The 25,652-nt window shown below is 42.1% G+C and overlaps 1 protein-coding gene across 4 annotated transcripts in view; it reads right to left on the reverse strand.

Annotated features, from left to right (window-relative positions):
* Positions 1–25,652, reverse strand: part of LOC126407807 (serine/threonine-protein kinase BRSK2-like) — a 198,809-nt gene that overhangs the window by 62,402 nt on the left and 110,755 nt on the right. For all 4 annotated transcript variants that reach the window (XM_050073031.1, XM_050073030.1, XM_050073028.1 and 1 more), the window contains exon 2: positions 22,964–23,058. In XM_050073031.1, the coding sequence (XP_049928988.1) occupies positions 22,964–23,058 (95 nt within the window). The remainder of the gene's footprint in view (positions 1–22,963; positions 23,059–25,652) is intronic.

The following is a 25,652-nucleotide window of genomic DNA, read 5'->3' on the forward strand; positions in this document are numbered from 1 at the left end:
AGGACAGAGATAAGCTTTGACCACACTCTGGTTGGCATCCAGGCCAGCAAGCACTGCTATCTCAGGTGGAAAATGTAGTTTTGCTTCAAAAAAAGTGAAGGAAAACAGGTTGTGTTTGTCTTATCTTACGAAAATGGTGTCCTCTCCTCTCTCACAATACGAGCCTATAGTTGAATACTTTGCAATCATATTTCATAGTCTGCTGGTTTGCTTGAGGTTAACATAAATCAGCTTGGTTTGATAAGAAACATGAAGTAACCTGTCAGAGTCAGACATTTCTGTCCACGAAGAGTGCAGCCTGCGGGTGAATTGGGTCAAAATGTCCACTCAGGTACATCAACGTCTCCCAGGGAGGCTTTTTCTCCCAACAGTGGCAGTGGCTGTACGTAAACACAGTACCGTGTCCACAACAAACAGATGGCTGAGTCCACACAAGTTTCTAAGTTCTTTTTTTTTTTTTTGCTTACAGAGCCGCTGAGAGACATACAGCGAACTGTGAGACTGGTGAGAGCTGAATTTCACCAAAATCGAGCAGATCAGTTTGGATTTGTGTCAGCATCTCCGGAGAGTCGTAGTCAGCATGTACAGCTGCCACTGAAAATCAGCATGGAACCCACTTCGACAGAAGCCACCGCTAATCTTCAGCCCCCCTGCGCTGCTCTCCTGCTCTGCTCGCGCTTATCTGCTCATCCTTCTCCTCCACCTTTCTTGTCCATCCCCTCACTCCACCCTCCGCGCCTAGCCGCTACTGACAATGACGAAGATGAAAGGACTGCGCGAGTTAAAGGCTCCTCTGCCTCATCTCAATCTCATCAAAGTCAATTTCACTTTGTCACTTGCCTGTGACAGCCTTCACGCTGCTTTAATGTCACACTCATCGTGGCTTAACTTTAGGAACGCTCATGTGGAATGAAGTCGAAGCTCTGATCTGCCAGCTAACTCTGTTTTTGTTAAACTGCCACAAAGCTGTATGCTTGACCGCGCGTAAAATCAGGTTCCTCCCCCTTAATTATGCTCTCGCATTGTTTTTCATTTCAGAACAGCTTGTATTCGTGATTACTGTCAGCTCAGGTAGGCGCTGCACCCTATCTTGACACACGTTTGATGATTATTTTCTGCCCAAATAGCAGCATCCCTATCTCCAGTCTTTATCGAGTGTGTGATAAAAACCTGCTGAATTTGCTTACATTCAGTCACTGAAGAGAAAAATGCAACACTGCGCAACTGGTGTTGGGGCTGCAGCCAAGAAACAGTCATGGGAAAATATAAAGCTAATAAAGCTAGGCACACAGGTTGTCTAGAAAGGGTAAAGCGGTAAATGCGTAATTAGCATTAGCATAGAGTATCAGTGGGAGTAACGGCTAGGCTAATCAGGGGTAATCCAGAGACTAATGAGCGCTATCAGCAGTGGTACACCAGTGCCACTTTCTCACCTGAGGCTAAGGTGTGTTGTTAAGAATGGGCCCATGGTGGCTAGCTATAGCTAGCTGGCAGCAGGACTCCCTGCAGAGAGACTAATGCTACCCAGGACTCAGGGAGAGATGAGCTGTCGAAATGCTACAGAGCCAGCAGCTGGCTTCCTAAGCTTCCTCTAAGCGCCTCCTTTTAGTTAATTGAAATAAGAGAAATGAGGCTTAATGTGAAGACTTAACTGTACAACCGCCTGCTTATTGCAAGATTAGCTGTTGATTAACACACTAATGTAAATCTGTGGAGCAACCCTTGCTCTTTTCGCGCATTATACAGTACAACAGTTTCATTAAATAGCCCACAATTCATGATCAGTCACAACATTTTAAACTTGCATCCATCTGCAGGTGAAAAGCAAATGAGACAGGTAGAGCAACAACAACAGAAATCCTGCACACATAGTGACTAACTGTTCGCTTACTCCTTATCAAAGCCTCAAACACACACACACACACACACATCTAACACCTCCATAACTTCATGCTTGTGTAAATGCCAGGTGGTCATCCTCTTTCCTGGCTCCTGCACATGGCTCCACACTCTCTCATTAAGTTTCACATCTGTGAGTGTGGACAGATCCATATCTCCGTAGCACTTCATTAAGCCTTTATTAGCAGGCACTTGGACACCTTTCACCGCAACACACAAACACAAGCACGCGAGCAGATGGACAGGTGGTCAGATGAACACACACCTTCTCTTTTCATCTCTCCGTGTGTTCAGCACTTCAGTGTAAAGCCAATTTGATCAATTTTTCGAAAACCAAACAGTGTTACAAGAGGAAGAACAGGATGAAAAAAACAGCTCATCAGAAAGCAGAGGTCGAACAAGATCCCGAGGAGTGACACTAATCCAAATTAGCTATTTGACGGGGAGATAATTTGTCTTGTAAAGTACGGCAGTGATCAGTGTGGAGTGGACATCATTAGCGGAAGACATCAGAACAGGAGCCTGCTGGTGGACGCGCTGATTGGCAACGCTTTGACCCACAGGGTTTCCTATCAGTGTCGTACTTGGCCACACTAAATGGATCAATATGTTGGAACTACAGTGGAGATCCCTGCTGGTGCTGATGACTACAACTGATATGGTTGCAAGGAAAACATGACATCTTACTACCAGGCTCCAAGAAACACATTCTTACCCTTCAAATTAGAAGCTAGAGCACCATTTTCTTCACCCTGGAGTTTAATTTTGATGTTGTTGTGTTTGAAACTACGTCTGATGTGATTTATTACTTGTAATTATGGTGTAATTTGTAGGTGCAGATGGCATTTTATAACAGAAAGGGGAAACTATGCATGAGAAGGGCACTGGGAAGACTGGAGCAACATAGACAAATGAGGCAAAGCAGCCACTGGTGCTCACACGTGTCACTTCAAATTCAAAGGATGAGAGCCAGTTTAGCATAGTTCCATCAGCTAGCTATTGATTCTTTAAATTACAGCCCTGGATCTGAATGGCTGAATGGACGAGCAAACAAATGACTGGCGACATCAATAGTTTTCATCACTGTGGCTAAGAGTCCAGTGATAGGAGACAGAGGATCACAGACAGCCAGGCAACAACAAAGACGCAAAGAGATTAGATTCGTGTCACACATGTCACAGAGCAACCGAACAGAGAAGCCATCCCAAAAACCTCAGAGGGGAAAATATTGGATCACAGGCTCTGTCATCTCTCACTCTCCACTTATTGCATCTCGCTCTCTTCCTCCCGCCTTCCCCTCTTTCTCTCTCATGCGCACAGAAGGAAAACACAGACATTTCTGTCACCTCCCCCAGGCGAGCGAGTGAATGGTCCCTTGATACTGAGATCTGAGGATCAAAGTCAACAGGGCAGCCATGTGTGTAAGATGAAAAAAAAAAAAAAAAAAAAAAGCGGGTGGCTATGCTAACAGTGCATGCAAGAGCTTCTGGATGGAGGGAAAAACAAAAGAGAGATAGAGGAAGGATGAGTGAATGCGGGTGAGATGAAGATGTAATTCTCTGCAATGGAGAAGACTAAAAGAGAAATGTAGAGGAGACAGACAGTAAGAGAGCACAGTGGCAGTGCCAGCTCAAACCCCTGAGTCTTGCAGCCTCTTTTGTTGCCAATTAACACAACACGGGGAAAGGATAACCTTTTTAGCAGCGCCGTGCACCAAACAGCCTATGGAGAGTGAAATGAGAACAGGTAAGGCGATGAGGGGGCAATGTCAGGAGCTGCAAGCATGTGACAATCAAGGCAATGAGAGGATATTCCACCGACATGCCTTTACTTCATCTGATGGACCAAATATCTACAGCAGTTGATTTACTTGTACCATATTGCTAGATGTTTCAAAAGCGTTTGATTAAGTGTATCACAACATTTTGTAGTGTAAATTCCTGAAATATGGTTCTAAGACTCACCTTATTTATGGTTACCAAATTATGTTTCCAACAGAAAATAATTTGTTTGATAATCTGTGGCCAAACACTCTCACCATACCCTTTATCATCTCTTAAAGGGATACTTAGCAGTTTTTAAACCAGCTTTGTATCATAACAGTATGCGTAAATGAACTATCTGTAAACTTTCCTCCATCTTACCAGCGCCCAGATCTCCCTGCTCATCTCTCAGCTCACATCATTACTTTCACTGGCTCTAGGGCTGTTGCTCAAACTACAGACTGTACTTTTTTTTTCATTTGCCTACCACCATGCTCAAAAATAAAGAGTACAGAAGCAGATTGAGAGAGAGAGATCCACCCCTCTCACTCTCAGATCAAACTGTAAAGCTCAGCAGTGTTGATCAAATATAGACCAAGATTATGTTACTGTGATGCCTATTTCTAACCTAAAATGTCTTCAGAGACATATTTTAGTGCACTGTTTGGCTGTAATATGAGAATTTGTGAACAGGAAGTGGGTGCCTTACTGTTTCCTGTACTGTGAAAATGGAGGGTGAAAAAACTGAGATCAAACTGTAAAACTAAGCAGTGCTAATCAAATATGAACCAAGATTCTGTTACCGTGATGCCTATTTCTCGACTACGGTGTTTTCAGAAACATATTTTAGGTTACTGTTTAACTGTAATATGAGATCATCTGTTACCAACCGCCATATTGTTTCCTGTGTCAAAATGACCAAGTTCACATTACGTCACCCACCACCAGTACGGTGCATTCTAGTAGTTGTAGGTCTTTTACCGCCTGAGCAAAATTGCACAAGTATTTGCATCGTTCTACTGCATACACACCCTAGTTTTATGAAATAAAAACATCTCTCCAGCAGTGAAATACTTTTTTAACTTACTACATACAACTACATGTGGACGTGCATTTTCTATAACCCTTGATAAAATTTTCTTCTTCCAAAATCACGTTCGAATCCCAAACCGGTGATATGCTTGCACCTTATCTCCTTTATTTAAGAAACTTCAGCTAGTCATGATTTATGATATTACTCTTTTTCCAAATATGATCTATTTATAAATTCACTCTAACTCAACCAGACATCCATATAAACCTAATATTTCTCAACATCGCAGTAGCAGAGGTCAACTTTCAATAGGTTATAGTGGTCTAAACTCTTTTCGTCATTTGGTAAGTTTTTGTTTTTCTGAAAAGTCCTACAGAACATGATTAACCTAACTTTTTTAATATTATAATCTTGATTTAAGTCATCATAAATAAGCCCTTTTCAGGCTTGTTTTCTACATCTCATTTGCTTGATTTGAACTTCAGCAAATATCTCAATACGGAATTGCAGGGAGGGTAAAATAGAGAAATCCTATCTGTTAACATATGGGTGAAGAAGGTGTAAGGTATGGATGGGGTAACGACTGGAGAGAAGGAGAAGTGGGTCCAACTGTCAGTGAGCAGAAGGGGAGGAGACAGCGCAGCTTGACGACTGGCTTGCAGACAAAACCAGTCAGCTCGTCGCCCATTCATACTGGTGACATGTGGACATATTAACGCATGATGCACACACACTGTACACACATGCCACTGATCGCGGCAAGCCACAAGCCACCTCCATCCATCCATATGTCGGTCAGTGAGCCAGTGGGGCAGAATCTGTGTTTCCTGCCAGGAACAGAGTATCGCCAAGCTGGTGTGTATGTATGCATGTGTGTATCTTTGCATACGTGCTTACACATGCATGTAAATGTTTAGGCGTTACGGGGTTCTAGAGTGCTGCATGTCCGTCTTTGTAACCAGGAAGGACGGACATCAGATTCAAGGGCAAATGCACACACACAACACATTGGTCACATCGGTCACAAAGAGCCAACTCTATCCTACAGTGTGTCTTCATGTGCTCTTCCTGTGTTTGGCATGGCCACTACCTTCAAGATGATATTAACATGTGTTCCTGGGAGAACCTGCTTATCCAAAATTGGTTTAGAAATTGACAGAGAGGGCTTGGGGTGATGGATTTAACAGTATTTGGTGATGGAACATGCGCGCTAGGTAGTCGTGTTATCTCCCATGACTGTGCTAGTCCTGCTGAAAGCAAAAGAAAACACAAAATAAAATCATATTTGTATAAATCTATTCCAGTCAAAGTCGTTGAACTGCAAAAAAGTAATCTCTCTTACTTTCATCCTTCTGTTTATCGCTTTTCCCTCCACCCTGTGGACCTCACAAATACACATACACATGCACGCAAACACACATGGATACACAGTTGGCGCAGCAGGTTTTTCTGATAATCACTGTATCAGTCATCCTTTGTGAAGCGGAGGTAAACTCCCTACACGGGGGAGTTTGATCAATGCCAGAGACATGTAAATCGATCTGGACATAGTCTCTGCTTGCTAGCTTGCTAGTCTTTATCCTTTATTCATCTCCCACCCTTTCAAATCTTCCTCATTACTCCTTCCCACCCAAGACCAATTCTGACACTCCTCCTCCTCTTCCTCCGTCTCTCCTGTCCTTCATTTATTCTCTGCTTCTCCCATTCTGTGTCTCTAATCATGTCTATGATGTGTGCCCGTGCTCCTGACAGATCCATCAGGCTGCCACTTAAACCAATGGCAGGCCACATCATTTCACACTAACAGACATGTCCCTGGATAACCTTGGTCATAATAGAGTCTAATGGCAGAGGTCCTCCACACCCTGGGGTCAAAGTGTATAATCATGAACCTCTCAAACAAACTGCGCGGGTTGATAGGTGGGATGGGATGGGATAGGCTGGGGAAGAGGGTGAAAGGTGTGTGTTTGTGTGTATAGCAGCATGTGAACGGCCGTGCATGTGTTTGCGCAGAATGAGTGATTTATCAGTGACAGGCAGGCAGCGGATCCCTTTGGCAGCCATGTTTCTGTGTCGGCCGTCTGAAGTGTCTTTTTGTCAACTCGTCCATTCCGTCACTTGCTCCCAAAGCGAGAGATATTTCATACGAGAGGATTGGTAAGGTGACCTTGGATTGTGTGGCGATGTGAAATCTGGATTAATGAACTGGTTTTCGGAGACAAAAGAGAGAGCACAGGACTGGATGTAATGATTAGATCTGAAGGTCGTCTATATCAGTTATAAGAAAGTGTAAATCTAATAACCTACAGTTGCCTACATTTGCATGTGAGGTAGATGGAATTGTTTCCAAAGTGCAGCACAGGAAGATAAAATTGGATCCTCTTAGGACGCTGGAGAAAATTGTATTAAATGCCATCTGCTGCCTTATCTTGCACAAAAAATTTCTTTTCCAGTTTTGCTGCCAAACTTAAATTAAAATACCTATGATGTAAATTTGGCTGATTAAATGTACCAGTCTATTTGACTGTTACTGAAAAAGACCAGCGCACTACTTTAAGACTAAAATGTGATGTGCATTGTAAAAAACTTTGTCAAGCATCACTTTATGGAAATACTGACCTGTGAAGTAAACAGAAAGCACAGTTGTAAAGCAGTGTTGTAGTCACCTAAAGCAAGACCAAGTTATGACTGATACTAGAGTGTGTCAAGACTGAGATAAGACCAAGACTTTCAGGAATTGAGACCAAGACCAGACCAGTGAGTCCCACACTGCATGACACACATAGGATAAAATGTGGTACAAGCAAATCACAGGCAATCCTCAAATTGATTAGGAAGATCCACATTCAAATAAAAACACCCACAGAAAACTGGCAGAGATCTCTCTTCATTTGCCTCTTTGTTTGCCGTACTGTATATGTGTTCTTAAGACACCCAAGTACACTTGAAAACACTTGAAGACTATGAGAAATGTCTTGATAAAATGATCAAAAGGCATTGCAGAGTTTAATTTTATTCATGAGAATTTTTCTTTGTATTCTATGGGCACACTAACGTAAACACTAAGGAGCTGAAATCAACTTAGCCATCTATTTTTACCCCTTCTTTTTTGCACAGGCAATTAAGTGATGTCCCCACAGATGTATTTTTGACCAGTCATGAAATTAGAGCTGCCAAGATTGGTCTATTAATAGAATAGTCAATAGGAAAAACATTAATTGCCAATTATTTTGATACTCGATTAAGCGTTTCAGTCATTTTTCAAGTAAAAATGTCAAATATTTGCTGGATTTGATTTCTTAAATGTGAGAATTTGTTGGTTTTCTTTGTCATTTATGACAGTAAATGAAAGAGTTTCCAGGTTTTAGACAGCTGGCTGGACAAAAAGGCAATCTCAAGATGTCACTTTGGGCTCTGGTAAAATTGTAAAGAGCATTTTTCACATTTTTTGACATTTTATGGATGAAACGATTGATCACTTACTTGTAAAAATAGTCAGGAGACCAATCGATCATAATAATGATGCTGCCCTACTTGAAATAAAATCTGGAGTCCACTTTATCGGAGTCTGAGACAAGACTGAGACCTTCAAAAAGTGGTCTCCACATCAGTGTTGAGAGTTTTACAACATTGTTGAAAAGTTCTGTCACAAGATTGATTGGGTGTCTACAGATAGAATTGAAATGTAAGACTCTTATATATGTGTGTATGTCTGTGACACACATAGCAAGTTATCTTTCCAAGTAAACGCACTGATGTCAGTCCAAAATAAACAGTAAGCATAAATGATAACAATTGGGTGAGTTTAATTTTAATGTTAAAAGAAAACAAAATCTCATGGCTGTCATAAATGCTATTTATTACTGCAATTCTTCAGTCTGTCCAATGATTGTGAACAGTCATTGAGTCTGTCAGGCTGGAGACATTTTCGCAGTAATGTGACCGAAAATATTCATATTAAGAAAACTTAATTTAAGACATTCTAACACTTTTTGAGGACCTGCAGACACCCTGTGTGTCAACTTAAACAAAGAAAATGAGTAATGAATGAGTAATGAGGCTATTTAGTGCAATAATTCATGCGAACAGAACTGATTATTTAACAGTGATTGCCTTACTCAACTAATTATCTCCACATATGAATACATGGCCTATTCATTGACACACGAGCCTGGTCGATGGTTAGCCGTGCAGAGGCGTCGATACCGGACAGACAAGAGGTCAGCAGGTAAGACTGGTCAACTGAACAAAACCCAAATTGGCTTGAAACTTTGTAAATAAGTTCAGCTCTAGCTCTAATAATGTAATCAGGGAGTTCTTTTAGCTTCCGCGCTTGTTAATTAGCTGTTACACTGAGCGTGAGTCTTTGACACATAAAAGGCACACTCACGTGCTCTAATGGTACTGTGTACGCATACTAATTTACCCTAATAATGGCAAACCATATGTGCAAAAGCATACTGTGCCTGTATGTATTTACATGCGTGTGTTTGTGCTTTGTGGGCATGTACAGTGTGTGAGTGAGGAGGGAGGGAAAGAGAGAGAGCGTGTTCTTGAGAGTGTGTTAGCACAACAGAGTCATTAGCAAGCAACCCCCACAGGGATGTAGATGAAGGAGCTGATGAAGTTAAAAGTGTCTTGCTTTAGATGCTCAACACATTGACCGCAAAAAGCCCAAATATACATCAGAATCTGTCCCAAACTCATTAACACTGCCAAGTCGGAGCTAATTTCCCTGTTTATTTACAACAGCTAAAAGTGGTAAATTTATTCCTGCTCCACAAATGAATGTAGCTTGTGCGTAATGTTCAAGCCTTCTGGAAGCTTGTTAACAGCACAATCAAGAGATAAAGAAATGTATTGAATGCAGGTAAATTACATGGGTGGAACTCTAGTTCTGTGAGTACATGCATAGCCCTCTGCCATAACCATATACAAAGCACAGCTGTCTTTGATCCAGGCAGGATATAAGTACAGTATTAGTATTTACCTCAGTAGTAGTAGTGAGGTGAGGTGACACTCTCAATAACCATTTCTTTCATTGTAAAGTAAGATCTTCATACAAAATAACTTATTAGTGTGACATACAATGGCATAACAAAACACATAGTCACTGTTATATCCTTTAAAGGAACAGTGTGTAGGATTTAGTGGTGTCTAGCAGTGATTTGCAGATTGCAAGAATTCCTTCAGTGTTCATTGTTTAGGAGGTTTTTACCAGAAGCGAAATTATCCACAGAGGTTTTCTCCTCTCCGAAACAAATGGACTTGGTGATTAAAACCGGTATAAAAACGAAATAAAGCAGTTTCACGTTACAAATCAGTGTTTCTCTGATGTAGCTCAGCTGGTTACAGACGGGCCACCAGCCCAGCACTTGCTATTGTGTGCACTTAAGACCCAGACATTCAGGGAGCTTTTACCAGGTACTGAATTACCAGCAGAGATCTCTTCCTTTCCAAAACAAACACACCCCGTGATTTAAACTGGTAAAAACACTGACTACAGCAGCTTTGCGTTAAAAAATGTGTTTTTCCAACGCAGTTTGCCAACTAAGAGGTTGCTAACGACAGTGGACGATGCAAAAATGCAAAAGGCCCTGTCTATAGCCAGTGTTTGGTTTGTCCGTTCTGGGCTACTGAGGAAACATGGCAGCGCAACATGGCGGACTCCATGGACAAAGACCCCATGTAGATATAAAAGGCTTATTCTAAGGCAATCAGGAAGGAAGGAAAACACAATGTTTCTTATTTTCAGGTGATAATACACTAACAAAAACATACTTATTATATTCCATTGCTGCCAATATGAGCCCCTAAATCCTACACACTGGATCTTTAAGTTTTGCAGACATAAGACGTACGATTGGTATTTGTTTACTTTGGTATCTGTAAATTCCAGTTGACAAATGAAATGAATACTTTTGGGGCATCACTGTCAAGCGTGTGCTTGGCTCATAACTATAAATGCCTCCAGTTTGGGAGAGAATTCAATCTCCTGCGTTGTCTGTGAGTGTGTGAAAGTGGGCCAGTAAGGAGCATTGTTGACAGTGCTCTTTGTGGCAAGCTTGTCCACAAGTTGTGATTCACCCTGCAACCCTGCCTGTCTGATGTGAGACTATTACCGACCAGATCCTGCAGTGAGAGCACAGACAGAACCTTAAGGGCAGCTGTCTGTGTGTGTGAGAGTGTGTGTGTGTCTTTGTTGACTCTGAGCAACTAGACAATGGCCATGGAGCTGTCATTCATGGTGCCATTTATGGTATGTGTAACTTACGCACGCACACTCACACAAACCCACAAACAAACTGAATGTATATGCAGTGACAGTTAGAATAATGACATGGTATCTGAATAATCATATCACAGCACAGCCGTTGCCAGTGAGATGACAGTTGTCACAAACTGTGACATACTTCATTGTCCATCAGTTAAAGTATCGCAAAGCTCTGGCATAGTGCCACATGCCACATACGCACATAACACACACATCAAATATTTTTGTGCTTTTACACAATCCCACAGAACTGCACCAACAAAGCTATTTTGTATGTATCTCTGCATCAATGTTAATGAAGACAAGGGCAAAGTGCCGCAGGTTCACAAATCACATTAGGTCAGGACACAGGCCAATATACAGCAGAAAAAATATGCGCACAAACACATAATGATAGGTAACATGTTGAGATGTAGGGCATCAGGGACGCTTGGGTTTTTAAATGGAAGCAACATGATATAAAAACAAATGACAAGGACAGATTTGGAAGTAAAAATTGAGTACAGTTTCCCTCTCAAGGGAACATGATGTACCTATTCAATTATCAGTCCCTCCCGAAACAAGACAAATGAAAGATGATCACAATACGCAGTGGCTGAGGGAAAACACACAAAATACACTTCAGTGGGTCCACAGGCGACATAAAGAGGTTCGCAATCCCAGCGCAAAACAAAGAAATAAACAGACAGAAAAAAAGAGAACTAAACTTTGAAAGGGAACTTTGCTGATCTCCCCATGAAAGCATCACTCCACTTAAGGGTGAAAGAACTGGATAAAATGTGCCCTTCGCTCACAAAGCAAAAGCAGAAAACCAAAAGCAACACCAAAGCAACAACAAATAAGAAGGCAAACAGAGTTTTCTCATCTATCTGACAACGCAGCAGCTTCTGCCTTTGAAGAGGAGAAACAAATGCCATCGGTTTAGACATCTGTCTGTCTCCTGTCGAGCTCAATGGGGGATCCCGCTACATCTTGTGTTCTGCTACCCTCCATTTCATTATTTTGTCTGCACTCCATCTCTGTTTTATCTCGATAAGACATATGAGAGGTAAAATCAGTCAAACAACCCTGCGTGTGTTTGATGAGCTTTGTCACCGCAGTGAGCAGCAGCACTAACGGTTTTACACGTCTCTCTCCAGGATGTGTTAGATCGCAAACTAGCAGGCAGAACTGTGTAAAACTCAATGTTTGGAGTCTTCAGTCGATGGTATTTAGCATGAAACATAATGTGACACAGGTAGGGCTGGAGGCTGACGTTTCTTCACAATTCCCAAACATCTTGTGCCCTGTAGGTAAAATCTATTCCCCATTTCCTTTTCAGCAGAGCCTCATCGACACTCAGACTGGGGGAAAAAAAGGGTATAAATTGATTTGGGAGTAGTGATTGGGAACCAAATTAGGATGTAGAACACTGCGTGACCTTCATATTGACTAATTACAGACAAAGGGTTTTGTGAGGTTCGGGGGGAATTCCATATTATTATTTAGGTTTCTAAAGAATGCTGTATAGATTAAAAGAGACGGAGATAAAAAATGATGTGACAATAGAAATAGTGATTGTTGATGCTCTTTTTCCAGGTCTAGTAAGTACTATACCACAAATATACTGTACTGACTTTCTGATGGCCTTATTCGATTATGTAACTATAATCTACATAAAAATGTCTACATTTGATTGAACCCAAATCGAAGATATGCAATAATACTTTTTTATTGCCAAATCTCAAACTCAACAGACAGAGACGAGCGAAAGAAGCAGCAGAGAAACAGAGTTGCTAATTCTGCAGTCTTTGTGTGCAGTCAGCCTGCTAAGATCAAACTGTGTGCGAAGCCCTGGCTTCTGGCTCAGCACCATATAAAGCTGATGGATCAACGCGCAGGGGCACAACATATGAAACCCATTTATTTCAAGGGGATGTCTGCCTTGTCTCCGCAGCAGCACAGACATGTGCACACATGGACGCACGCAAACACGTACAGTATATGCACACAACACCGAGTTAAACGTGTGCGCGTTGGAGGCATTTTGAGATCCAACCCACTCGCGGCACAACAGAGACGGGAGAGAATGGCCAATCCATAATCATTAGAAGGGGAAGAGTAGAGATGGCGGAGAAAGAAAGCTACAGTGCTGTCAGTGAGGTGTCGGGATAACAAGATTAGACCTTGTATGATTCATCTGTGGCCGTGGCATTCTGCTCCTCACCCGCCTACCACAATCCCTGTCGGGTGGTGTACTCAACCTTTATACCCTCCTTTTCTCTGCCTTTTTAGTCCTAAATTTTAGATGCTTTGTACTAAAACTTGAATACCTTTGTGTCATACAGTTATCTCAAATGCAGTCTCAGACAGGTATCGACTGATATGTTATTTCAGGGCTGAGTATTAGTAACCAAGGAGGCTGATAACCGATATTTGGAACCAATATGTTTTGTATATTGTATTTAGATTGCATAAACTGGCTTAGCAGCCAGCAGAGTTTTCCCACTAGTGACAAATGTGATGCTGACTCATATGAATGGCTCCATCAGTGGGTATTATTAGTGATCAAGTGTGTTTAACTTCAGTAATATCTGCTGCCTTACATTCGACACCCAGCTCCGCTTGCTGAATGGAGCAGCTCCAATCTATGTTTGTCCTCGTCTGTGGCACAGTAGTCTTCAGTGTTGGTAGGCTATCACTATAACGAGTAACCAATCAAACAGTGCTGTGGTTGGGACATCAAGCAAGGGTAAAGAGTAGTGACTGCAGACAGAGACAGGAGGCAGTATCAGAAACAAACTTTTCAAATAGTTTATTATTTCATATATTGAATGAAAAATCAACAATGCTGATTATTGTAAAAATGCTGAATATGGCCCCGATCCTTAATCCCAGAACCCATCAGCTATGGTTTTGATGACGATAAGCCTCTGGGAGCAATGGCCAATACTTCAGGAGATCTGAGGCCTGTACTACAAAGCTAGTTCAATATACCCAGGATATCTTTTTGTTATCTGACTAACCCTAACATTGGCCACCTGGATAATGAGTACTCCAAAGCTGGTTATCAATAGTCAACAGTCAACTCTGGGTTTTCCTATCCAGCCACGAGCGTGCTCATGTGAAAGAGGCGGGGGTGTTAATTACGAGTGATATCATCAGAACCATGAATGAAGTAGGCTGAAAATACTATCCAGAAATACACCATAAGCTGAGACGTCAATTACGTGTAGGTATCACCAGGCTATATTTGACATTAGTATAGAGTATTTTTTTGCTATTTCGTTGGAAGATGACGAAACTACTCTGAATATGTCACATGAAAGCCAGACTGTTTCCGTTACCAAAGTAAAGAGTGGAAAAAGTAGCCTAGTTAATGACTGATGCCATCTATCTGACCCAAATGTTGCATTCATAATAACTGCAGCCAGTTAACAGTGTGTGGATTATTTTAATAATAAAATATTATCTTTTTCTTCCTAGTTCTCATCACGCAGGTGTCTCAGGTTATTTTGAGCTGCAGTGATGGAATCAGACTGTAAAATATCAACACTATCACTGCAGACTAAAGTAAACTTTGCATTTAGTGTTGTAAACCATCTTTTCGTTTGGTAGAAGCTCTGTTTTAAAACCATGGAAATAGAGCCCTGAAACAATGAAATGATTCTACTGACCTAGGTTACTCTCTTTCACCTGAGACTCTGGGCTTTCATCCTTAGATACTTTTTTCTTCAGTGATCCGATTGGTCAGAGGTCGTGTTGACAGGCTGTGATCCAGTACTCTGAAGTTAACCTGTTCTGGGGCGGTTAGCTGTTCAGCATAAGTTACCATGGTGATTTAACCTGGTAAAAAGAGAACCAGCTTTGTAGTACTGAAAACCCAGAGTTACCCAGAGACCCTGAGGTTACCTTGCTAAATTCAAATCCTGCCTCTGGTGTGGCTAGCAGATTATTGGGTAGACTTTGTCTTCCATGCGCTGGTCTTTGCAGCTAAACAGATTGCATATGAATGCAGATACATTTTTAAGTATAAATCTTAATCGTCCTCAGATGATAGCTGTTGGGTTCCAAGATTGCATTTCATGTGTCCCAGCTCTTTTGTCAATACTACTCGAACTACAAACAGAAGCAGAGCACTTCTGATACCAAAAGTCTTGTCATGTTGCCTACAGACTCTTCATATATATCTCTATCTCTCAAATGAAACTTTCCCTCATGTTTTGCTATTTAGACTTCAGAGACAGATGTTCAGACTGTGAAGATTGCTCAAATGTTATGGCTGCATTACTTTAATTCCAGAGAAGAGGCAGTTCTTCCTCATTAATGGGCAGGTAATCACATTCAAACTGTACCAATATGAGCCAGTTAATGAGAAAAAAAGTATTGATTCTTATCCTTACATTTCAGGCCATCTTAGGTAATGCAGCTGTCTACCCTGGCTGTAGTGCTGCCTGGTTGTTCTCAGCTCTTACATGCGGTGTCCTTAGCGCTTCAATTATTTGCTTCAGGGGGCAATTATACTGCTGCCTTCTCCATCTCCAAACTCTCTTTCTTTCTCTCTCTCTCTCTCTTTCACGCACACATTTTTCTCATCTGAAATGTTATGACTGACATCAAGGACAGAGTCAGCAAACCACAAGTAACCTCACCACGCTAAAAAAACCTCCATCAAAACAGTGTAGCTGCGTAGCGATATCTACTTCACAAGACATCCATACAAAGTGCTCTAACTTCACGTTCACCATCCTTTCTAACCCTCCCCACACACACACTCTCTTCCCTCCCCTCTATCTCCCTTCATCCTGCACTTCATGCCTCCTCTCCCTCACTTCCTTTCTCTCTCTGGGCTTGGGGACAGTAGAGTGACTTTGAAGTTGTGCTGCTTCAGGAGGAGAGAGAGTCACTCTGGCTAATTAGTTGTCCTTATCCCAACAGCAGCAGCAGCAGCAGCAGCAGCCGCCGCCACCAGCTCACTGGCTCAGAGGGAGAAACAGAGCAGGCATCAACAGCAACTACCGACTGCTGCATGCTAAAGATACCCTTCTCCCTCTGCTAGTTGTTAGTGGTAGCGGCTAGCGACAATTTAACTCACCCCGAGACTAAACTGCGGATTAGTGAAGTTGCTCCACTCAGCATAATGATAGGTAATATGGTATGAAATATGGTACAGAAAATCCTCTGCTCCCAGGGAAAGCTTGTCAGACCATAGTTGGCTGCAGTGGCGAGATTCTACCCCCATTTATTCCCACCGTGGCGTAGTCATCAATATGACCATCAGTTTTACAGTGCAGGTGCTTGGAAGCATTGCAATAACAAACTGACAACGTGCACAGGGGAATTTCACTATGCTCCTTAGGCCATGAAGAAATGTGTAAGTTTTAGTCATGCACAAGTGCAGCAGAAAAACAGAATCAGATAAGCACCTAATGAAAGTAGCTAGATAAGCATTGCAAACAGCACTACAAAGCTGAGTTAATTACTTGCAGGTTGTGTTCAAATTAGCAAAACATGTTAACCTGCTTCATTAGTAGCACTTCTTTGGGTCAGATTTGCAATCTTGTTTTTATTGATAAAAAAAGGTATTTGTCAGTTTGACCTGGGGCCAGATGCAAAAACAATGTGTACTTTGGCACAAAAAGCATGTGTACACCTTTTCCCACATGAACTGTATAGTAAATGTAAATGGACTGTATTTGTATAGAACTTTTCTAGTCTTCTGACCACTCAAGATGCTTTTACGCTACATGTCACATTCACACACAGTTACAGGGGTGGCTACCATGCATGGTGGCACCTGCTACCCAGTAAACCTTAACACACACCGATGGAAAAACCATCAGGAGCAGTTTGGGGTTCAGTATCTTGCCCAGGGACATGCGGATTGGAGGAGCTGGGGATCAAACCGCTGATATTCCGATTAGTGGATGACCCACTCTACCTCTGAGCCACAGTCGCCCGTAAAGGAACAATGTGTGGTGAAAACGTGTCCACCTAACGCATTCTTCAGACCAAGCACACACCTGGTTTTGGCTGCAAGAGCCACAGGTGATATGATAAGGACTGCCTGTGATTAACTATAAGTTGAAAAACAGATAACATTGTTTTTAGGTTGTTTGCCAACTTCACTGACTGTCTACACAGTGCTCAGTAAGATGTAAAAAAGTACATTTTAAATTATTTATAAGTTATTTATTTCATCATTATTGGTATTTTCATTCATCTCCCTGTTAGTGATTGTTTAATTCTATCTTGTGAAGTACTTTGTGAAGTCAGTTACAACATGAATGTTAGTGAAGAATCATTGATCACCCTTCCCATGTTTAATAATTATAATGACTGCGACTTCATCGTGATGATGGTTTGCAGAAACGTGTCATGAATTAGTGCTACAAACGCTACAAATTGCCACAGCTGCGCGTAATGACAGCTACTCTGGCACTGCTGAGGAACCTCGCTGATGCGACACAGTTGGTGAAATTGCCCTTTGTTTATCATATTTCTCAGACAGGTCTAATGAATGGTGGAGGGTCATACGTATCAATATGCTAACTGTTGTTTGAAGGCGTTTTTACAACCATTTATGGGGAACTGCGGATGTGGAAAAAAGGCTTGTGCACGTGCGAGCAGTGCCACAATGATGAATTAGGTGTATGCGTGGCTTTAAAATCTGAAAAAAAGAATGCATATTTCTGTCATAGTGTGCACACACAGTTTCAGTCATGAATCTCCACAGATTTTTATGCATCTGGCCTCTGGTATAGTGCAGCTGCTTGTATTCAGACGTTTAACATTTTGGCTTCTTTTTTTGTCCAGTGAGAAAAAAAAGTTTTTGTAGAAGCACATGTTTGTATTTCTCAAAGTGAAGTACTGAGAAGAATGACTGTTTTGGCACTGGTGCCAACATTCTCACATTGTATCTGTACAAATATGGACATTTTTCAAATCATTCTCAGCTCTACTTATCACGATTTCTCAAACTCATGTTTTATTTCCAAGAACTCTTGTGACACCAGCAATTACAGAGTTGTCACATTGTTGTATGAATGTGATTTGTGTTCATTTATGTATTCTATTTTCAAGAGCGCACAGGCAGCTTTTACTGGAAGTGTGCAAAAAGACAAAAAGTATCTTCAGTACATTGTTTAAATCTCACTATTTGTTTGTGATCACTCAATGCTTGGCCATATCATATGTGTTGGATGTCACATCAATAGTTCAAGAACAAAACACGCTCACTCCTGACAGGAAATATGAGTAGAGACGTGGTGTACCTACTAAGGCGTCTGTGTTATCTTGTCTCAGCAGGGGTTCTCCCAGCATGTCCATCTCTTTCTCCTGAGCCTTGCTTTCTTTTGCCCTCCCTGCCTCTTTCCCTCTCAAGCCCACAGCCCCACGGCACAGAGACATGGCAGCGAGCGAGACAGAGGGCTGGCTGAGTTTCAGAAACATTAACTACTCCCTAGAGACACATACACACACATTCACACATACAGTGTTGGTTCTGGGCTTCTCTTCGTATCGGATCGCCACGCTCCATTCTGTTTGGCCTCAGTGCCAATGACTGCTGACATACTGTCATATGTGCACATACTGTGTATTCTCTTTCTGTCTGTTCCTCTCTGATCATTTGAAACATGACGGCCAGCCACTTCCCACTGACGGGAGACTCTTATCACTATTCAGCTAACTCCATTGTTAGGTTTTCTGCTTAGGAGAAAAAAAAAATTGGGCTGCATTTGCTCTTTGAAGTAGTCAAGGCTCATTCCCTGGTAACAAACTGACATAAAGTTCACAGATGAATTCATTATCCAAGACAATTCAATGTCTTTCTGGTCCGTAGTGCCACAGCCTGTGGGGCTATGGACTAAAGAGTTCAACATTAGTTATACAAAGTTCAACACAGTGAGTGGAGGAAAGACCTCTCTGCCAGACATTCTGAGACAATTAATTCAACCCATCTCCTCATCTCCACAGACCCCCTGACACCCGAGGCCGGTCGGGGGAAGGACAGACGAAGAGGGATGACGTGCGTCATGGAGGATGCGTTCGTGTACATACATATGAATATATGTGTGTGTGTCTGTATGACACATGTACGCACATTCTTATGAACTCTTGTGTGCGTGTACACGGCCTGTATGTGTGTATCAGTGTGTGTCCGCACGCATATATGTGTGCCTTCAGCATTGCTGCACACACACACACACACCTGTCCAGGAGAGTCAGATTCTCCCCTAATGGCACCACGGGGACCCAAGACATTAGCATATTAAAAGGTGACATTTCATAGTCTGAGTCTTGCGGTAGAGTGCAGCCCGATCACTCTGACAGTCTGACAGCCACACAGGCAGGCTGGAGAACAGACATACAAGACTGTGGAGTGCAACACAATGGGGATATGGGAGAGTGGCTGGGTTTCTGAAACACACATCTAGCCACTGTAATCTGAGACTGATGTTATGTTTAGGGTGTCCTGAAATTATAGGAAACTTTACTAGTGACTTTGTCAGTGTGGTCAAACAGTGTGGTCAAACGGGACATACCTCATACTACATGTGCAAAGTACATTGACACACAGGCATTGAATTATAACTGAGACCTTAAGTTGCTTTAGGTCAGAGGCCAGTAAACAAATCAATACACACATTCTTTATTAACACACAGAGATACTGACCCAAAATAATACTGCATAATTACAGTGCTGTTGATCAATCAGATTTCTGAATTTTATCTGTGTTACGTACCTGGTGATAACAAAGAGCACAAGCACCATTTCCAAACAAGAATTGCTCATAACGCACACACACACTAGCTAAAACAAGCAGAGACACATTCGTCCATGTGATCCAAAACTCAAAATACAGTTTGAAAGAATTATTTACATGTGAACAATTGGAGGTGTAACCATACATCAATCTGAATCAATATATCGATTCAATGATCAATGATCCACTGTTATCGATGCATTGATATACATTGCCATCTTTATTGTACGCCTTTGTTTTGAAATGGCACGTCTCTGTGAATTTTTCCATCCAAGCACACCTTCTTCCTAAATTTTCAAATAGTGCTGGCAACTGAATGTGAGGCAGATAATCATGAGCAGCCAAGAAAAAGACAACGAGGATATTTACTGATATCGTCTCATATTGATCCAAGGCCCCTGAGTTGAATTGAAATTGTATCATGGTAGACCTTGTTATATCTGTAAACATCTCATTATTGTCTGGGGCTGCCCTGTAATAGTCACCAAATGTTAGTCGACAAGAGGGCATTAGTCGGCAAGATTCCATTGGTCGCTTAGCCGCAGAAAAACAAACAAACAAATGTGAAACTCTATTAGGAGCAGTGCCTTGTCAAAATAAATCAAAACCTATATGACCAGACCATGTGGGAATTTAATTTGAACAGACAGACACAGCATGTGACCACGCCCAGCTGTCAGACAGGAGTCACAGTACAAACCAATCACAGCCAACAGACATCTTTCCCTCCTTCTGTAAATATTCAGTCTGATAAATACGGAAAAGTTGATCATGTTAATGCAGGGCTACCCAGAGCTTTACATCTGTCCCACAGACAATAGGCCTACACACTTATAAACAGCGCCTGGAAGAAGATCAGCTCTGCACTCAGGATTTCAGGTAAATAGGCTAAACAGCGCTTGTTAAGGCGGCATGTGTACAGCCCCTAATTCACAGGGCTGGTACCTACAGTTATCGCAAGGACTAGCTAAAAACATGTCAGGCAGGAAATCCAAAGTGTGGGATCATTTTGAGAAGGTGAAGGACGACCCCAAGGTGATATGTAAACTCTCTAATCATTCGTCGACTACAAACATGACGCATCATCTGAAACATGTAAGTAGCTACATGCCCATTAGCCACTTAGCACAATCATTACTGCTTTGCAGACAGCGTCATTAACAGGCGGCTCGCTCAGTGTGTGACGTGCACTTGTAGATAAAATATAGGCCTATATTAATGAAGGTTCATTAGTACGGTTTTGTGTTTCTCTGTAGCACAGTGTTAACAATGTTACTGGTACTATTCCTTCTCAGACATTGAACTCAAACCATTGTGTTGCCCCGCCCAAAATATATAATTTAATGATCAAATTAACATCGTAAACATGCCGGCGACTAGTTGACTAATGGCCGTAAATGACGACTATTGGTCAACTAGGATAATTCTTAGTCAGGGTCAGCCCTATTACTGTCCAAAAATTTACTATAATACTGTATTGTGATAAAACTTGTGATTACACCCCTAGAAATGATAGTGATAAATTATTGGCATTCTTTCCCAAACTTACAACACATGCACTCAAAGTGTCTCTTTAAGAGGAAGACAGTTGCTCCTGGTTCCCACATTATCCAATCCCTACATGCTGCTGGTACACACACACACACACACATACACACACCAGGGGCCAACAGTTGAGAGAAGAGTGACAATGGCTGAGTTCAGTAATTGGCTCTGAACTGCAGCATCAGCAAAAGCCTTGGTCCTGTCGGAAACCTGTCAGTGTTCGGCATCTGTTACTATCATTTTCCTCCGCAGGACAGCACAATGTGAAACACCTGGGTTGGGACATTATCCCGCTACCTTCCTCTCTGCTGTCACACGTTACAACGGTTCCGGCAACTACTTCTGCTACAACTAATAATACTTCTGTCAGCGCTGAGACAAACCGAAATGACCCGTCTCTCCCTCATGAAAATATTAGACTGCACGTTGAGCCGAATACGAGATAGAAAGAGCGCAGGGTCGGGAGCAAGACAGCAATGAGTGAGAAAAAGTCGGGGAGACAGTGACACAGCAAGAAGCTGATTAATACCGACTGTTTATCAAACAGCAATATTCGAGCACAGAGAGCTTTTCATCTAAAGCCTAATGATGCTGCCGCAGAAGTGATGCAAAACGGAGGGATTTTCCATTTGCAGATAACCTGTACTGTGAGCAAACCCATCCGCTTCCTGCTTTCCAGCTCATAAGCAAACAATTACAGTAGGCGCTCCTCTCTGCGTGTGTCCCGTGAAAGACAATTTTCAGGTTGTAGCATCTTGTCGTCCTCTATCTTCCTGCTCTCTTTGCTTTCTTTACAACTATTCCATCAACACAAGGGCCAATTTTGCAGCATGCCAATTTTGCGTGGGCACTGAATAGAGCTGCCCAGCAGGGGCCCTGGGACGTAATAAGAAAAAAAAAAATCCCTACTGTATCCTTCAAAACGAGGCTGTGCGGGTAACAGCGACATTACAAATAAGAGCGTTTCGCCCAGACGATTTTGAAGCATTTTGGAGTGAGGGTAAAGTAATTATAGCTGCAGAAACCTGCTTCATTGTTGTGTTACCACGAGGTTCCTCGGAGGCTCTGACTCCTGGCAGGGGAGCAAAACAGCCGACTGCCTCAGTTTGAAAAGGCTGAAAATCAGCAGCTTCAAAAGACCTACTATCACTAACTCAGCCAATGATCCACCCTTCATGAGGCTTATTATGCTATAAATTGCTAATATTCAAACATTTTTGCAAGCTCAGCCATTGATTTATGTCGAAATTTCAAACCCACTCAAGCACTCCAGTCTTTCTAATTTTGATTTTTGAAATGCTGGCTGGCAGTCGGCCCAGACTTTATGTGTCAAAGAGGTGGCTCTCTCAGGGACATCACTATTCAGTTACAGTCCAAGTAGTGTTGCTTCAGTCAGCCTGGCTGCTGCATATTAAGATTTTAGGGAGCGAGAGAGGAGTGATGTTCATCAAAGACTCTGGCCACAGTTAAACAGGGACAATGTGGTTGTCGGAAACTGGACAAACAATAACCTTTCTCACCTTTAGATACACAAGCATGGAGTTGTCTCACTAGTACTGGCCTTCTTTACAGACATACAAGGAAATACTTGTGCAAAACAAAACAAAACAAAAAACAGTACATCTTCAGAGGAAAAACAAACCTCAAAAATCTTAACTGTAAATCTGAACCCCACTGGAAGAACCGAAAGTTGTGAGCTTACCTTCATTAGTACTGACTCACTGAGTTTCTCACGGTTGACAATCTTTATGGCGACTTTCTGGCATGTTACACAGTGGATTCCCAGCTTGACCAACCCTGCAAAAACAAACAGGAAACACACACTTAGATGTCCGTGCTTAGGACTAATTGCAAGCTGACGTGTGATCAGATGACGCCAGGAAAACACCGCATAATGTGTTCCTCGTGTGCACATTACACAAGGACATTCAGAACAGACTGCTGAATTAAAATGATGTGTGAAGCAAAGTAATGTTTTTGTTTTTGGCTTACCGCTAATGTGCATTGACCAGACTGATGTATAATGGCTCGTGACCTCATGTACAGAATGCTGATAATGACTTCTGAAGACAGTTCCTTACAGAATCTGCCCTCTGGGGTTTATTTGAGTCATAAAAGCAGTAACTGAGTGGGCCATTTGTGTTATTGATTCCTATAATGTACTAAACTGCTGTGATGCAGTCGTGTTGAGTTCACTGGAACAGACAATAAAAGGTGGCAGTAACAAACAGAGCCAAAGGTCAGCTGTTGAATGGGACTCATTATTGGCCAAAGCTCAAAAAATGACAAGAATGAAGCAACAAACTGTAGGAGAGCAAATCAGGATGTTACATTTCAACAACCACACTGAAAGTGTTACCTTTTACTTCATAGCACAAACACATCGATGCACGGGGAGAGATCTGAGTGTTTGATCCACCATACCCAGTCTGCCCTACTGGGATTCACACAAACCTTCTACATTGGCATTAGCGTCGAAATCAAAACCCACACATCAAAAATCCTGTGATTCGCCACAGAACCACAAAAGCATCTCCTCTGCTTTGCCTCAGCGAGTGTCCCCAGGTATCCTTAGTTAAATGATCAGCCACAAACAATGTAGAAAACAAGCGGGGATACCCCAGTGAGTGTACAGTTACAGTGGAACAAAGTGGTGTGTATTTGATACGAGGGAGCCATGATGACAGCACCAATCCATTTTCTGCCAGGGACCACAGAGCTGCACACACATTAGAAAGATGTTTGCATCAGATAGATTAAACTGAAACAAACACACACCCATACACAAACAAATGTCGCCTCTCTATTATTGATTTCCCCAATGGCCCTGTGGTGCTGTGGGGATTTGGAGACTACAGAAGATAATTTTTAACTTGGTAAAGTACAGCATCTGAGCTCTCTAATGGCTGGCACGCAGAATTTACAGGAACACCAAAGCGGAATAATTTGAGGGCTTTGATTTCTTGCCACTCTCATGCTGGCAGAGATAAAGATGGTGGGATTATGTTAATAGGTGTTACTATAGTGTCCCCGAGACAGAAATGGTGCAGTTACTAAAAGAAGCATGTTGATGCAAAAAGGAAACGTCATCAAACTGCATCAAACTGGCAGGCTGAGATGAACCAGACTTACGTGGGCTTTCTAGCTCGCTCTCCCACTGTGTCTCACACAGTTTGATTTCTATATGAACCAGCAGAACAGGAGAGTCAATGGGCTTTGAGGAGGGAACGTGGGGATGCAGACAACAAGTCTTCTGACAACACAGAAACGACGGAGATGGAGGAAGTGAGGCAGCAGTGGGAGATTAAGAAGGAGGAAGAGAGGAAAGGTAAATAGAAAAAGAGCGTGCAAAAGATGAAAAGTGAAAAAGATTGAGAATCAGGGACAGCACATTATTCAAATGGCAGGCCACAGATAATTAAGCAATAATGGAGAGCATTGCGTGGGAGTGAGGCTCTGGCTTGGGAGATGAGGGGCCGCGGGGGCCGAGAGTGGAGACACATGTAGGAGAGAAGAGGCGTGAGAGAGAAAGAAAGAGAAAAACAGAGTGACAGAGTGCAGGGCAGAGAGATAGGGAGGAAGCAAATTCTAAAAAGAGGAAGACAAAAGACGTAGATAGATTTAGAAAAGGGGATGAAGCAGCTGAGCAGGAGGGGGGACGACAGACAAACCCATTAGTCCTGTGATGGTAATCATATGTTAATGGCTGCTATAGAGAAGCTCATAAGTCATGATAAACACATTAAAGAGAAAATATCTGCCTGCAAACACGTGAAAAGTTAACTGGATTATTTGCCTCTCTATCCATCTTCCTTGAATGTCTGTGTTTTTGTGAGCTGAGGGCGCATTAGCAAGAGGGAAATGTGCACGGGAAGACAGCAGCACATTACGATTTTACAACCACTTTGTGTGCGGGTTGAAATGAACTCTCACAAGGAAGTTCAGTACATAATACAAAGGGACGAGAAACATACGTATCTTTCATACCACACACATAAAGATCAAGACTTAAAACAACAATACAACTAATTGTAACGGCAAAACATTTTCAATTTACAAGCTCGAATCACACAGTGTGACATGTTTAGTCACTAAGGGTGAAACAACCGCAAGGAAATGTTGACTCCAGGAGATCAGGAGTCCCTAAAAAATACTGAAATTATATTTCAAACCCACCTGAGGAATATCAGGCCAGAGAAGAGAGAATAACAACATGTCCTCAAAATTGCAATTTTAGGGCCTGCTGACATGTGAGGCTACACAGTGCAACTCTCAAGTAATAAATCTGTTAATGTCAGTTTACACAAAATACTAATAATATCATTTATTTGGTAGCACTTCCACTATCTTGGTTGGGCATGTTAGCATAACATTTGCTAATCAGCACCAAA

This window comes from Epinephelus moara, chromosome 20 (genome assembly GCF_006386435.1).
Source record: "Epinephelus moara isolate mb chromosome 20, YSFRI_EMoa_1.0, whole genome shotgun sequence".
Taxonomy (NCBI): domain Eukaryota; kingdom Metazoa; phylum Chordata; class Actinopteri; order Perciformes; family Serranidae; genus Epinephelus; species Epinephelus moara.